Source organism: Prorops nasuta, unplaced genomic scaffold (assembly GCF_024137725.1).
Source record: "Prorops nasuta isolate Cenicafe-Biocafe unplaced genomic scaffold, Cenicafe_Pnas_1.2 PNAS00008, whole genome shotgun sequence".
In the NCBI taxonomy this organism is placed as follows: domain Eukaryota; kingdom Metazoa; phylum Arthropoda; class Insecta; order Hymenoptera; family Bethylidae; genus Prorops; species Prorops nasuta.
The window spans coordinates 6,918,833-6,934,382 of NW_027116805.1; the positions used below are offsets into that span (position 1 = coordinate 6,918,833).

At 34.6% G+C, this 15,550-nt stretch overlaps 2 protein-coding genes across 6 annotated transcripts; both read right to left on the reverse strand.

Moving 5' to 3' along the window:
- Positions 1 to 30: 30 nt before the first annotated feature.
- Positions 31 to 10,062, reverse strand: LOC136775738 (protein suppressor of sable-like). Of its 4 annotated transcripts, none has more exons than XM_066730770.1 (7): positions 8,676 to 10,062; positions 5,498 to 5,876; positions 5,154 to 5,421; positions 4,541 to 5,122; positions 4,119 to 4,429; positions 3,828 to 4,050; positions 31 to 3,743 (listed from the first exon to the last, which is right to left on the reverse strand). In XM_066730770.1, exons 1-7 carry the CDS (start codon positions 8,714 to 8,716, stop codon positions 1,885 to 1,887), a joined length of 3,663 nt encoding a protein of 1,220 aa, XP_066586867.1. In that variant the 5' UTR covers positions 8,717 to 10,062; the 3' UTR covers positions 31 to 1,884. The 4 variants fall into 4 exon arrangements, with proteins under 4 accessions (XP_066586867.1, XP_066586868.1, XP_066586869.1 ...); XM_066730771.1 differs by having other exon boundaries at positions 5,193 to 5,421; positions 8,676 to 10,061; XM_066730772.1 differs by lacking the exon at positions 8,676 to 10,062 and adding an exon at positions 7,395 to 7,915 and having other exon boundaries at positions 5,193 to 5,421.
- A 577-nt stretch (positions 10,063 to 10,639) lies between these two features.
- Positions 10,640 to 15,509, reverse strand: okr (DNA repair and recombination protein RAD54-like okr). Of its 2 annotated transcripts, XM_066730789.1 has the most exons (11): positions 15,385 to 15,443; positions 15,292 to 15,324; positions 14,998 to 15,207; positions 14,713 to 14,903; positions 14,443 to 14,645; positions 13,931 to 14,373; positions 13,589 to 13,850; positions 13,350 to 13,524; positions 12,862 to 13,267; positions 12,306 to 12,469; positions 10,640 to 11,871 (listed from the first exon to the last, which is right to left on the reverse strand). In XM_066730789.1, the coding sequence occupies exons 2-11, from the start codon at positions 15,292 to 15,294 to the stop codon at positions 11,679 to 11,681; spliced, it is 2,250 nt and encodes a 749-aa protein (XP_066586886.1). In that variant the 5' UTR covers positions 15,295 to 15,324; positions 15,385 to 15,443; the 3' UTR covers positions 10,640 to 11,678. The 2 variants fall into 2 exon arrangements, with proteins under 2 accessions (XP_066586886.1, XP_066586885.1); XM_066730788.1 differs by having other exon boundaries at positions 15,292 to 15,509.
- Positions 15,510 to 15,550: the final 41 nt, after the last annotated feature.

A 15,550-nucleotide genomic window follows, 5' to 3' on the forward strand; every position in this document is an offset into this window, starting at 1 on the left:
CTCACGTTGACGGAAGAAAAGGCTAAACGATATTTACATATGCAATTATATTTGAAAAAATTCATTGAGCGAATGCACAATAATTTACATTATTAAAAGGATTTGTACAAGATAATTCATCATAATTTTATAGATTTACATGTTACCGCAGCTAAGCATTAATAGGTGCGGTTAGTAATCTCGTGATGATCCTTAAGGAACACCGCGCGATTTATTAAATAAGGTTTATGCATGTAACTATATTTGAAAAAGTTCATTGAGCGAATACACATTAATTTACATTATTAAAAGAATTTGTCTGTACAGGATGATTAATATACACATATTTGTAAACTTTAAATATTAATCTATATATAAATATTTTTAGAATAATATAATTAACAGTAATAATCTCAAATGAAACTTTAAGTTACTTAATAACAACGTACTATTCATTACTTTTACACTTTGTTCATAAATACTGTACAAGACAGTTGCTTCTATTTTATTTCAGATGAAATAAAAACAAAGAAAAAAAAGATTTCCAATTTAGATTCGCAATGGTTATATTTTTATAAAAATAAACATTGAAAAAATTTTTAAGTATTATTTAATGTCAAACATCAGCAATGACGATCGCATGTATTTTTATTACCTTTTAATCATATAAAAGTGATAACTATAACAATCACCGTAATGCCAAGTGTATATATATATGTATATGCATAATTCAATCATATTAGCATTTAATGATATACGTGCTTACGTACGTATGTGTATAATATATACAGTTGGAAGACTTAAAAAAAGAAAAGAATAATCCATTTGTTACAATGCTGTCAATACTTTTCCGCAGTATACATTATCATAAGTAAACAAAAATAAATGATATAAGTATATATATATATGTTTATATATATACAAATACTTTTGACTGAATCATCCACGAAATCGAAAAGGTTTTTACATTTCTGAATATAATTCCTCATCCTTTAATATTAAGTTATAAGCTACCAAAACTAACTAAATCACCGCAGTCTTTCCGATCTCGGGGCCGGTTCAATCTGTTGCTTTTCCTCCCAGAAATAACAAGTCTTTGTACAATTAATATAATTAAGAGAATGGAAATAGGCTAAGTAACACTGCGAGTGTTATTATATTTATCTATGTGAGAATTATCATCAGGTACTTCTTTACGTACCTACTTGGACATTTCTCGCACCAGGATCATCTGAATTATGACTTACATAAATTTTATTTTCAATTTCATTAAATGAGCAGGACCATCATAATTAAAGAGCTTATAACCACTTTATCTTGTTTTAGGAAGTTTAACAAACACATTCCTATTAAGAGTAACTATATTGGGTATGATCGGATTAAATCTGGAAGTGTAGCCGTAAGAGGATCTAAATTGATTGTCACTTGTTGCATAATCGCTCTTAACTGGTCGTTTGATGAAAATTTGGGCTTATTACAAATTATTCTGATCCTGCCATTTTCCTATTGAATTTGCTCGATAACCCATTTTGGACTGATCAAAATGAATCCTATCGTGAGATTGCTGGGCCCAAGCTTGATCAAAATTACTGAAAACTTCACAGGTTAAGGAAGATGTCATAATCATCGATGACGATGGAGTATCATGCTTAAAGTTGTTAATTGTTCGATGAAAAATTTGACCTATCACGATTCTTGTTTCCGATCCTGTTGCCTTTTATTCCAATATTACTCTGCGGTCAATGCGGATTCTTAACAGGAACGTAGTTGTACATATTAGGTCTGTTCAAACTGAATCATATTGTAGGATCATTGGATTCATATCCTACCAAGACTACTAAAATACCCAGGAATGAAGCAAAATCCTAAGTCATCGGCAACATCGGAGCATCAGGTTTAGAATTATTAATTGTTCGATGAAAGGTTAGACCTATTACGATTCCTGCGTCTAATCCTGCCTCCTCTCCTACCTGGATTGCTTGGTGGCCAATCCTGGTTTTCAACAGGACCAAAGTTGTTGACATTGGGTCCGTTCGAGTTGAATCCCATCATGGGATCATTTGGACCAGGTCCATGGCCGTAATTACTGAAGTTTCCAGGAGGATAAGAAGGTCCTGGACCTGGACCAGGGCCTGGTCCAGGGCCATCATACGGTGGAACATCAGGCCCATAACCCATAACAGGAGCAGGGCCTAGAAGTCCAACACCACTGTTTCTTTGCGAATTATATCGGGGGTCGTAATTCATTTGATTCTGGGACATGACTGGTCCATTCATATTCATTCCTGAATTAGGAGCACCCATTCCCATTGGAGGCATGTTTGATGGTGGCATTGGAGCATTCATCATCGGTCCCATAGGACCCATCTGACCCATCATCGCATTGGAGTTCATGTTCATTAAACTCTGAGGGCCTGGCATGTTTTGAGGACCCATAACTGGCATACCCATACTCATCTCGTGTTGGCTTGGCATCATGGAAGCATTCATAGAAGACTGGTTACACGCCTCTAGAGCCTTTCTTCGTGGATCTGAACGGACCTGAGGCGGAGACTTCGGCGTGTCCATTTTCACTGGTGGAGGGGACATCGGGGAATCCGCCAAGTCGGTTTTACTGATTCTAAAGATTTTTCTTAATCTTGGATCTCTCTTCACCTTCGGATCATTCCTTGCTATGTTCAGGCCAGTGTAATCTGGTCTAGGAATATCACAAACATATACCTTATAGACCATTTGAGGATGGGAGGAAAAGCTGGCATCAATCTCTATACAAGGAACGTGTGATGGAGCAGGTTTGAAGGGCAAGCTTAGCATCTGTCGAAGATCAACATCTGATTTACTAGAGGAACCTGAAAACCCTGCATTAACCATCCTTAAATCAGTGTCGCCAAAACTAGTTTGGAATCTCTGTCTGAAATCCATGTCCTTTCTTCGAAGATCTTGATCTGTTTTTGTTCTAAGATCTGTGTCCATATTTGTATCCATAGCGGTTATTCCCGCACTATATATGCTATTCTGCAAGGTCATATGTTTCGTTTCCTTTTTTTCCCTGCCAGGACTTGACCTTTGTTCATCTCTTCGTTGTCTGGGATCTCTGGACATTCGAGGATCTCTCGATAGAGGTGCTGCGGAAGGTCCTGGTGATAATCTTGGACTAGAAGTCTCATTCTCTACCTTGGAAACTTGGGTAGAAGGGATATTAACATTCACAGACGAAGATTTGGGACTGTAGCTACCAGGACTACTGCTCTCTTCGATGGATTTTAAGGTAGGATTATCCTTCATGCTAGATTGACCAGATGTGGCTTTGCCATTTGTGGATTGAGCCTTCAGGGAAGACAGAAGCTTTGATACCTCAGCGCTAATATCAATTTTACTCAGGTCACCGAGTTTATCGACGATTGCAGCAGGTTGAGGGATCTCTGGAGGACTAATCTTAGACTCATCCTTGGCTGTGGAAGATTTTGCTGTAGTTTCTTCTTCCTTGACGTCCTTGGAGATGACTATTGTCAGATTCCCATCTTCATCGTCGTCATCATCCTCTTCGTCGTCGGAATACCAATCTTCAGCAACTTGCTCGGAATTTCCTTCCGAAGACTCATTCTCCATATTTTTCAAACTGTCCTGGGCTGCTCGTTGCTGCTGTTGAATTCTCATAAACAATTCTTGGGCCTTCTTAGGCAGATGGGACGGAGCTTCTTTCGTATCTGCTACAGGCGATGCTATACCGGAAGGACGACTTTGATCCTTTGTGTTTTCAACATCTAGAGAAAATTAATTCACAAATGAATAAAATTATTCCTAAAGAACTATAGTTTGATAAATTACTAATCCTTATTCTTTTCTACCTTCTTTTGGTTTTTCTTTTTCTTTGTCTTCTTCTTCCACAGGGAGTTCAATGACCAATTCTGTTTCTTCGTCTTGATCACTTTCATCCTCTGATTTAGATTTAGTCAGATTAGCCACTTTATCTGCTATGCTTACTGTTGGTGGTGGTTTCTTTGAGGTACTTAAAAGTTGCCTTAGATCCACGTCTTTCGAGTCTTCTAAAGATGCATTTTTCTTCTTTGTCTTTAATAAAAAGAAAATTATAAGAAACTGTAGAAGTCAATAATTATGTTTAATATTTATATTCTTACCTCGGTTAATATTTCGTCCATTTCAACGTCTTTTGTAAAATCTTCTGTCTTAATGGGTTCAGTAGGAATATCAGTATAAAAGTCCATGATAGGGGTTTGTTGATGTACCGCTGGCCTTTGTTGGAAATGCTGAGATGCCGCTAATCCAAGAGCAACATTTGGCAGTTGTAGACCAAGTTCATTGGCAGATTGGAGCAACATAATTTGTTCATATGGAACTCTGTCCTCGTCAGAACCCCATCTTGTCTTCTTTGTGTGTGATTTTCTTTCCTTGGTTGCTCTCTGCTGATTACTCAATTCTTCCACAGCAACTATTAAAAACCAATCAGTTATTACTATTATATGACATGAAATAATGTTTTATATATCAGTATATATTACTAAGATTTTTTAAACAATTTCTACAATTAGAAGTGACTTACATTTATCTTTGTTGCTATCCTCCTTATCTTCAGTTTTGTCAACTGTATTAGAGATTGCTGATAAATTTAGTTCAAAGAGACTGGGAATTTTTTGATTTGATGCTTCTTGACCTTGAGCAAGATTTCTTGCGGTGTTATTAATCATCATCATAGCACCATCTCTGCTCAGTCTTGGAAAATCACCTAGAATTTCTTTCGGTGCTGTCTCCAAATGCTTCAGCAAGATTCCCTTCACTTGTTCGCTCAAAGGTTGATGAGAAAACTTGCAGTTGTCTCCTTGGTTGCAATGTAAGCCAGTATGAAAAAATTTACATGGAAAATCATGGTGCATGTACAGACACTTGTCTCTTTTGGCACAGCAATCCATAAGGTAAAATTTGCACAATTCCATTTTTCTAGGTGGCAAAGCATTGTGTGAAAAAGGACAATCATCTCCCCTGTGACATTTGCCTTGCATGTAATAATTACAAATGATATCCTGGTCCTGATCATTGTTTTGATTTCTACGACCGCTTCTGTCATTCCTCATGTGCCCTCTGCTCTTATTCTTTCCACCACGATCATTTTTTCCTCCTCTACGACCTGTTTTAAACAATATGGATTAGGTTTTCACAGCTAATAACATATTTATGCTTATTTACAAAGTAATTACCATTTGGTTTGCCTCCTCCTCGACCAGTACCACGTTTATTATCATTATCTCTGTGTCTATTTATATTTGGCCTCTCTTCATAATCAGAATTACTATCAAAACTTTCATGATCATTAGTATGCCTGGGTGGACTGTTATCTTGTACATCTTTCCTTACAGGTGAAGCACCTCGTACAAATAGCATTTCATCTTCATCATCATTGTTCTCTTCATCACTCAACTTTCTCTTCTATGACACAGTAATTTTCATTAGCAAAAATTCTTTACAACATTAACAACTAGATAGTAATAAAATATAAAATTACCTTTTGATCTTTGCTCCTCTCATCTTCCTTATCATCTCGTGACCTCTTTTTATTTCTATTTCTATGATTTTTATTCTTAGACTTGGATTCCTGACTCCTTAAGGAATCCTCATCAAGTGCAGCTCTGATAGCCTTCTCAACATCCCCTGCCCAATCCTCGCTTGGGTCTTTATGTTTAGCAAATCTATCATGCTTGCCAGCACTTTGAAGAGGCTGTTTCTTATTATTGTTATATTTTGCATCTCTGGTTTTGCTCTTTGAATCATCATTTTTTATAGCGCCTTTTGATGACTCAGTGAATGCAGCTACAGGAGGCTGAACTGGTTCGTCATCTTCGTCCGATGGAATCTCTCCATCTTCCAGATCATTATCATTATTACTAAAAATTGAAATAGCCATTTAAAATACTATTCACATGGAGATCTTCATTTTACTATTAGATACACTAAAGACTTCATTTGATGCTACCGACAAACAATTAGCTCATGGCTATCATTTACAAATTACTATGTAAAAAAAAATCTTATTTTCCATATGCTATTAAATCCAAATTGTTGATGATGTAACTGATGGAAATATACGAATTGCCACTGAATTAACATATTGGATTATTCTATACCCCTATGTTTGTTACCAAAGATAAAAATTGTAACATGCTCTATAACATGCTAGATACTTCCAAATGCAAAAATTTCAATAATGCTTAAGTATTCCTAAATAACCTGCTACTTAATCATGAAAAAAAGTTTGTTTCATATATTCTGGAAATCAGAAAATTTCCTTAAAAATAAAATTTCTTAAACGCTATCACCTTAATATTATCATTTGTACGTGTGCACGTTTCTCGTGCTAAATTTGTGATGGAAAAAGCTTTTCCTATCGGTTAGGATAAGCTCATAAAAATTGACGACAGCGATCTGAAATCTGTCATGAAATTTTACGTGGAACGAAATAACAAGAAACTCTCTGTTGCGTGTTTAGTAAATAAAAGGAAGTGTAGCTGAAATCGATCGATATTAACCGACCTAAAAACATGAAACCTGCCTCGCCTACTCTAAACTTACGAATAAAACCTGTCCTACGACATTATATCCCCTTTAAATTTCTGCTTAAACCAATTTATACTATTGCTAATTCAGTTAAATAATAGCGATTTACCGAAAATCTAGAAAATAATTGTTCTTTCGATTTCTAATATAATATTATCGATCTAGCGTTGACTATAAAGTAATCCTTCTCCTTTAATCTTTTAGCCATATCAACGAGAATAACTTTCAAACGGAAAATCGATTAAACGAGTTTACAAAAATCTGAATCATCCAAAAAACCATAATTATTTCATGATATGTTTAACCTTGCACAATTTGTTTAAATTCAACCATTCTCTTAAAATCACCAATGTTAGTTAAGCTTACTTTTTTTTATCAACCAAAATTTCACTAATCGACCAAAATATATAATTTAATTTAAAAAAAGCCAAAGTCATTAACAAAAACAATCAATTAATAAATCTCTCAGCCTGACTCATAACCATCTACTTCATTTAAGGCACATTGCAATTCGTTCAACAGTAAGTATAATAAGAAACCATTTAAATACATAGAAAATGATGTATTCATCCCATTACAGAACAATTAAAAACATCAGCCGATTCATCGAATTAATTTTAACTAAATCCAGCTGGACGAATAAAAAGAAGAACAAAAAATAGAAAGATTAAGTAAAAGATCGAACGGAGATAGATCGATTTTCTAGAGTTCCTTTAATTATAAGAAACTAGAGCAAAACAAGAATTGTAACAATTATTCTCATTGCTCGAGTTTCTTATTAAAAACCAAATTGTTAATATTCGAGCTCCCTGCATCCTTTTTATAGTTGATACTAAAAATAATGTTACCTTGATTCATGGATCATCATCTTTAAAATCATCATTAAACATTGGCATAAACATCATTTTCATCATGATTGAGCACCATCGTCATCATTATTATATTCATCATAATCATTCAATGTAACTTTGGATAAATAGCATATAGAAACATAATCTACCAGTCTTGGCAGTAGCATCGATGAAAACTTGGGATCAAACGAATACCAATGTTTCCTGTTATTTGTCTTGTTTGGATGGGTATTAGTGTGTGACTGGGGAGTTGAGTGTGAGAGAAATTGATATCCCGCAGCGGGCCAGAGTGCTTTAGAGAGATAAAAACGAAACTAGAGTAATAAACAATCAGTCATTGGATGACGAAGGAACATAATGTCGGCCAATGTTACAAACTATTAATATAAGATCCCTGTGATATTATTGACATGCAAGAGAATATTATTATTCGCGGTGTCATACTGATTTTTCTACCAAATATCCAAATGAACTAGAAACTTTATTCCAAAATACAATTTAATAAAATTGATCCATCCATGAAATAAAAAAACTCTCTACAAATAAAACAAAAACAATTCAGACAAACTGATTCGACTATACACTACGTGATTTTTTACAAAAATAAATAAAACTGATGGAAAATTAAGTAATGCAAAAAATCTATTTTCGAAACTTGACTCATTTCCGTTGGAAAAATATTCACAGACAAAAATAGAACAATACCAATTGGTTCATTGACGAACATTAAACAAACTTTTGACGAATTTTAGCGAAGAAGAGATATAGAGTAATATGTAATTAGAAAAGAGAACGCGCTCTATTTGCTTGCCAAAAGGCACAAGGGAAAAGGGGTGGAAGGGGCTGCGTATGGGAAAGTGTATACAAGTGTTTTTCTGTGTCGTTTATATGTGTGCAAATCCAACATTAGTATTCGTAAGCATGCATAAGTGGTGATGCGTAGTAGTGTTCGTAAGTTTATACAGTAACACGTCATAAAATAACGTCTGAATGTTGTAAGTCTATAGTACAGTATGACAGTCAGTCGTATGAGTGTATGTGTGGTTACCACGCGTCAGCGTCTGTCCTTGTGTGCGCGCGCACGAATATGATGCGCGCGATAACGTCTGTCTGTGTATTTGGCTGTGTACGTGTGTGAGACGGAGACAACGGAACTTTGTATCCCTCGAAGAATGCTCTCCGTTTTTTATCTCTCTCTAACTTTTTATCTGTCGTCGTTATTACGTTTAAATGATTTTCTGTCTATATCTTTAATGTTAAAAAATGAGGAAGGCAAACCTTTGGAAAGTCTCTGCCGCGGAAACACTTTCTAATGCCATCGTTTAAGTCCCTTCTGTATCGCGTAATTGTATTATAATCGCGTTTTGTACAAAAATTAATTTGAATGTACAAATTAAAAGATATACCACTGTGCTTTTTGTCAAAAACGTTCAAGGTCATTCGATCGATCGCGACGACCACACTTGTGTTTTCTATCCGCTCTCATTTCCGCTTCAGGAGCTTTTCTCTTTCTCTCTCTCTCTCTCTCTCCTCTCTCTGACGTCTTTAAGGATGAGACAGGATTGAGAAAAATCCCGCGAGAAGAATCATACAAAGCCTATAAGCGAAATTTTTGGAATTCTCTGTGCACTTTTTGTTCTCACTGTTCCTCCCCCTTTTTCTCTATCTCTCTCTTTTCGACTTTTCAAGATTTTCTCTCTCTCGTTCTGTCCCAGGGCCCCGGATAATCGCAAGAAACGAAAATCGAATATTGACGATCGTCCATGAGAAGAATTTTGGAGCGACGAGAAAGAGAGAGGCTTGAAAATTAACGGGAGAGAGGAGAGAACGGGAATAAATGGTCGCGCGTGCGTAGGAGTCGACAAGTGTTACAATGTCGACGAAGGAGAGGTGCTTTTTCCACTTTGTACGTCGGAATCTCAAGATGGCCGACCCACGATGACCTTACGAGCGCACGGAAGGCCTCTCCCGATTTAGCAATATGGCCGCCGCCTTTTCTTACCGAAAGAGAAGACGGAAAAAGGAGTAAAACCCCTTTCGGCAACTATTTGTACGAAAACAACAGATTCTTCCGATTCTCGAGTGATCTCTTACTGGTTATTTGCTTTTGCGTTAGTACGAGAAGAAAATTTCGCACCGTTTCCTCTGTGTACCGTCTGTTTTTCTAAACAAAATGGCGCCGGCTGCCTCTTCTCCCCCTCTCTCTCTATCCTTCGGTATCCGCTCGTCCCTGGACGCGCTGTTTCCCCCTTATTGGAAAGAAAATGACTTTTCTCTTCCCCCAGGCGATCAAAAAAGGAGAGGAGAGCGAATTAAGAGAGCAATTGTTTGCTTATCGAAACATGTGAGATGCGAACGAGATTTTGTGTCGGGCGTCGGTCGTTGGATCAAAGAGCGGATGTTTTTGGCAAATTAGCAGAGAGAAATGTAGCAATTATGAGCCGATGAGCGAAACTTCAATGTTCAAACTAAACATGGCCACATCTGGAACTATTCTGAGCATACAGGAATCGAGAAGGTGGCCGAGCTGACTGCCGAGGGAAAGTGGAGATGAAGCCAACCAATCGCATCTCGGGACGTCTGGTCACGTGACACTCCATACCTTCTTTGTTTACCCCCACTATCCTCACTTCCATCACTCAGCCAGCAGCGTCCTAGCTCTGTCTCTCTTGCACTCGCTAACTCGATCCTCTCTCCTAGTCTTGACCTAACCAAACCTCAGCTTTAATTATTCACCGTTATTTCCTTATTTCATCCCCCTCCCTTCTTCTACCTACTTGCCTATTTCGCAGATTTCTAACTTATTTAATATTTTCCATCCAAAACAATGAAAAACATTTGCCTCCTTTCTCAACAGAGAAAATTTTCGTATTATCTTTTTTGTGAAGTTCGATCAATTAAACCTTACCCCTTCCTCAATCGCCCCTTTATTCAACTTTCAACAATTATTAATCATCCTCTGCTCCTCTTATCAAACAATAACTCATTCGTTTTATCATCAGATTATAGGCTTTTTTAATAATAACTTTAAATATTCTTTGGGGTAAACTTACGTTGATTTCGGATGCATTTCATATATTTTATGGGAATCTTTTTGGAGTCGAAAGACCTACCATGATCTTACTTTTTACTAATATTCTTAATTTTAATAAAAATATCAATCTCAGGGTTTATCACTTGTTAATTGTCCTTCTCACTTTGAACGAGTCTATCTATATGTATCAGGCAGCTTGTTTACGTAATTTATTTTGCAAAATAATTTTATCAGCATAATTCGTTAAATCATTTCGAATATTCATGTCTTTTTTACATTTTTTGTGTTTTAGATATTCATAGGTAATACGATTTTTCCTTTATATTCTTTCAATATTTCCCTTCAACGATTGAACAATTTCCTATACGTGATACGCTTCATTTACGCAGTCCACGAAAAATTTTACTGTGCAACGAGAAAACATTGGCTTCTAAATGCTTTATGATCTACGGAATTTTTGCATCATAACGAATTATTTATCATATTTTTTACATAAAAATATTAGTCAGGGCCGATAATATACTAATATTACAGGATTAATATAATTTTATATACAATAATATTAAATAAAAGTGAAAGGAATAAATTGATATAAATAATTCTAAAAGTATTTCCCATATCACCATACATCGACATTTTTCTATTACATATAATTATTGCCAAACGTTGTCACTTCGAAGTTGAACAAATTAAAAATTATATAAGTATTGCAGATTGTAATGAAATTAATCAAATCATTATAATAAAATAGATAATTGTCTTGTTTTTTGAGTATTAAAGCAATATCTATCTAGAAGTTATTCTGCATGCAATGCAAGTTTGAGTTTTACAATTTCTACATTGATTAAACGTTTATGTACAAAGTTACTGAAGTATTTTCTCAAGTTTTTTATGTTCTATACAAGCGTTACATGCACAAATAGAGCAATAACCTTCAGCAGTTTCTCTTTCAGCTTCAGAGGGCAGCACACTACTGCTCTGAAAATTTGTGATTAAAATCTTATAGCAGCACATTTTTAAAAAAATCGCACAGCCAGTAATGTAATGCAATAACAGGTTAATTCTATAAATAATATGAACTTTACTTACAGATAACTCTTGTGAATTCTACAATTTTTATAAGTTGTCTTTTTTCTGAAAACTTTATGTACATTATATTTCAAAATTTAAATATCTTAATTAAATATTAAATTAAATTAGAAAAGAACATAATTATTGACGAAGAAAGTACATGGATTGACCAGGTACTATTGAACATGTTCTTTGGAACGATGATGAAAAACAAACGAAATTCCACTGCTCCAACATTGTCTGAGAGGAATATCCGGTAACGTTCGGGCATTATGAGCGTGTCTCCATTCAGACAAATCAGAATTACAATCGGAATTTTCCGGTGGACCCTTAACTTCTATTCCGTTTACGCATCGTTTACACTTGAACCTATTTTGAAATATAATTTAAGTTGTTAAATGAGTTAAATAAATAGGGATTTAATAAATAAGAACTGAATCTGTGTACTAATAAAATTATTAGCTCTATTTGGTAAAATCTGATTTGAAATTACCAAACAATTAGATTGACTAAAAATTTAGAAAAACCAGTTTCAAGGGCTTTGATCAGTCTTTAAGCAATCAGAAGAATAGGGATTAAATTTTAACTTCGAGAGAACCGAATAAACTAATAATACCTATTACTTAACTACGACACAAGCAACTGTAATCGTTACTGCTAAGAAAAAAATCTGTCTTCTAAAAGTTAAGCGTACACTTATTATTGGTAAATCAATATATATGAAGGCGTAATAGGCTTATAGTCGACACATAATTTTTTTTGCTGATTGTGCTTAAATCCTAATCTGAGTTAAAATTGCTTACTTTGCGTGAGTATCAGATACAGTATTATCTTCCAGTTTGAATAAGTCTCGCAAGTCGTTCAAAGAGAAGTGTCTCGCAACATCGTCTTCCTGGTCCACGATTGTTGAACTCAAAGCTTTTTTGTGCGCTTGTCGTTGGAAAATCTTTTCCTCTATAGTACCAGTCTGAAACATTCATCGTTAAAATAAAAAGTTTTAAGGAATAATAAAAGAGGCATGAAAGAACCAAGTAATCCATGTATCGAAATGTTTTTGTAAAAAATCAATCGTTTTGTTAGAATACAAGGTTTGTTTGTTTTAGTTGTACTTTTTACATATTCTATAGTTATTATGGTAGAATCTGAGACGAAGGTTGCCGCTAAAATGAACAAATCTTTAATCAGTAGCTTAATCTTTTGATACCTATTAAAGCAAATGGAAATTATTATTGAAGTTAAATCTGTCTGCTAATGCGGGCATATAAATTAGTTTCGTACAAAAAACCTCCTTTTCGAGGCTTTGACTCTTGATAATAAGACTCTTTCACACCTCAATTTAATTTTCAGAAATATTCTTACACAAAGAAATCTGTAGACGAAACATGGCTTTTTCTGCCCGTCTCTCCAAACTCTAGCCATAGCTTGATCGTCGTTTGCCGGATTCCAGTCAGGATCAAACATTACCAATCGATTAGCACCAATTAAATTTAATCCACAGCCACCAGCTTTGGAGCTTAGCATAAAAATAAAATCTCCACCGTTGGGGTCGTTGAATTTATCTACGATTTTTGATCTTTTCTTAATACTCATGGTTCCATCCAACCTCACGTATTTGTACCCACGCTTATGGCTTAATTTTTCAAACAAATCTAAAGTCTGTGTATAATTTGACACCAAAACTATTTTATCTGAAGTTGTAGACTTTACTGAGGCCAATAAACAATCCAACACCATCATTTTACTCGACAATTCCGGTAAAATTTCCCTATAAGTAATCAATCAATTAGTTAAGCCTAAAAAACGTATAGTTTATAAGACACGAATATTTTATTTAAAAAAGTTTTTACTTTGTATTATAATTAGAAGGCAAAAGCTCCATTGCCTTTTCAAAACCTTCAGATCTTTCTCGAATTTTATCATAAACTAAATCCGGATGATTGCACAATTTTTTAAGCGAAGTTATTGCTGAAAGAGCAGTTAAACTGCCAGTTTTCTCTTTTTTCGTAGACTCGCCATCATTTTCTATAAATAATGAATGACTTAGTTTAATTGTTTTTAATTAAACAATTAGGATTAAAGTATTTACCTTCCATTGATCTTTTCACACTGTCGCTTTCTATAAAATTTTTATACAGTTCATTCTGAAGCTTCCCCATTTTTATACAAACTACAAGTTCGTGCTTCAAAGGCAAGTATTTAGATAATAAAGCGCTGGTACGTCTAATAAGGCACTTATTAACAATAGTTACAAGTTCGTTTATTCTTTCCAAAGCCACTTTACGTTCTTCATCAGTGGCATAGGCATCTTGGCCTTTCAAAATGGGATTTTCGAATTTCCTTCGAAATTCCTGCATTCAGTAAAAAAATACAGTACAATCTATTAATTATTTAATTATGAATTATTAGCGATAATCAATTATTATTTTACTTGCGCAGTGCCTAGTAGTCCTTGGTTGACAAAATGAACCAAGGAAAAATACTCGAGTAGATCATTTTGAATTGGTGTTCCACTAAGTAATACTCTTCGTTTTGCTTTGAGCCCCATCAGAGCTTGGTAGGTTTGATTTTCAGAATTCTTTAATCGATGACCTTCATCACATAACACTAATCCTACCTCATCTTGGTGCAGAACATGTGCATGCAAGCGGAAAGTCTCATAACTTATAATAAGAATCGGGGTTGGACAACGACGACCATACGTTTTCATGAATCCAGTCAATTTATGGTCGATTTCTGACTTACTACCACCATCTATAGCTAGAGGTTTTACTCTGTTGTTTAACCATTTAAAGATTTCATTATACCAATTTTTTACTAGAGAGCTGGGAGCAACAATGATTGCTTTTTCTATGAGAGGCTTTGCTTCTGGACCTAAAAATATTTGATTTAGTTATTAGATTTAATTTATCTGATTTAAAATTTCATAAAGGATTTTTTTACCTTGCTTTAACAGTGTCCATAAGAGAGTTATACACTGTAAAGTTTTTCCCAATCCCATTTCATCAGCCATAATGCATCCATAAGCACCTTCTATTCTTTTTCCTGTTACACATTCATACATAAACTTTACACCTTCCCTTTGATGTGGCCTTAAAATATTGCACAGATGTGGATCCACTACCACATGAACAAGTTGCTTGGTTCTAGAATCAAATGATAATCCATATTTTTCTTATTAAAAAATATAAGCAATAAATGTATAATACTTACGGATCTATCTTTAGTCTATCATGCTCTGACAATTCTGGCGGCATGTAAACTACCAAAGCATTTGCTTCATCAGGATCATGTAAAGGTCTTCGTGGACCAGATAAGCGAATACCAAGTGTACGTCCTGATAATTCATAGCCAGGAATTGGAATTTTAAAAGGCTTGCTCAATAATTTTCTAACCTTTTCTTCCTATAATTTAATTGTTTTCAATGCACATAAATCTAAATTTACTTTAAAAAATAATTAATGACTATCTGAAAAATATAATAATCTTGATACTTACATGCTCTGATATGACCTCTTGTGTTGCAGAAATATCACTGTCAGAGAGAGCCACTGCTTTAAATTCTGGTATGTGTAACTGTTTCAAATTTCTACAAAATCTCTTTTCTTGTTGTACCACATTTCTTTTCTGTGAGGAATACTCAATGTCATTCGATATATCTGCTAATAAAGGACGTTTTCCTCTTTGACTGGGGGCCAAAGATCGAATCTTGGAGAAATACAATAATATTTTGATTACAAAGTTATTGCAATTCGTAGATTTCTCATTTTTATAAATAGAGAAAACGCTTACCATTTTATAAATTATTCCTTCATCTGTGATTTTCTAAAACCATAGTCAACAGCTTATATTTATTTAAATAATTCAAGTTTTTCAGATATTTACAATTTATAATTCTTCTTATTTATAATTTAATTCTTTCTAATTCCCTCAATTTTTATAATAGTAAATAATTCGGGTAATATTTGAGGTTTGTCTTGTTAAACCTAACTAAATCTGACTTGGCGCCTTGCGCACTGATGCATACAAATCATTTAATCACAATATGATA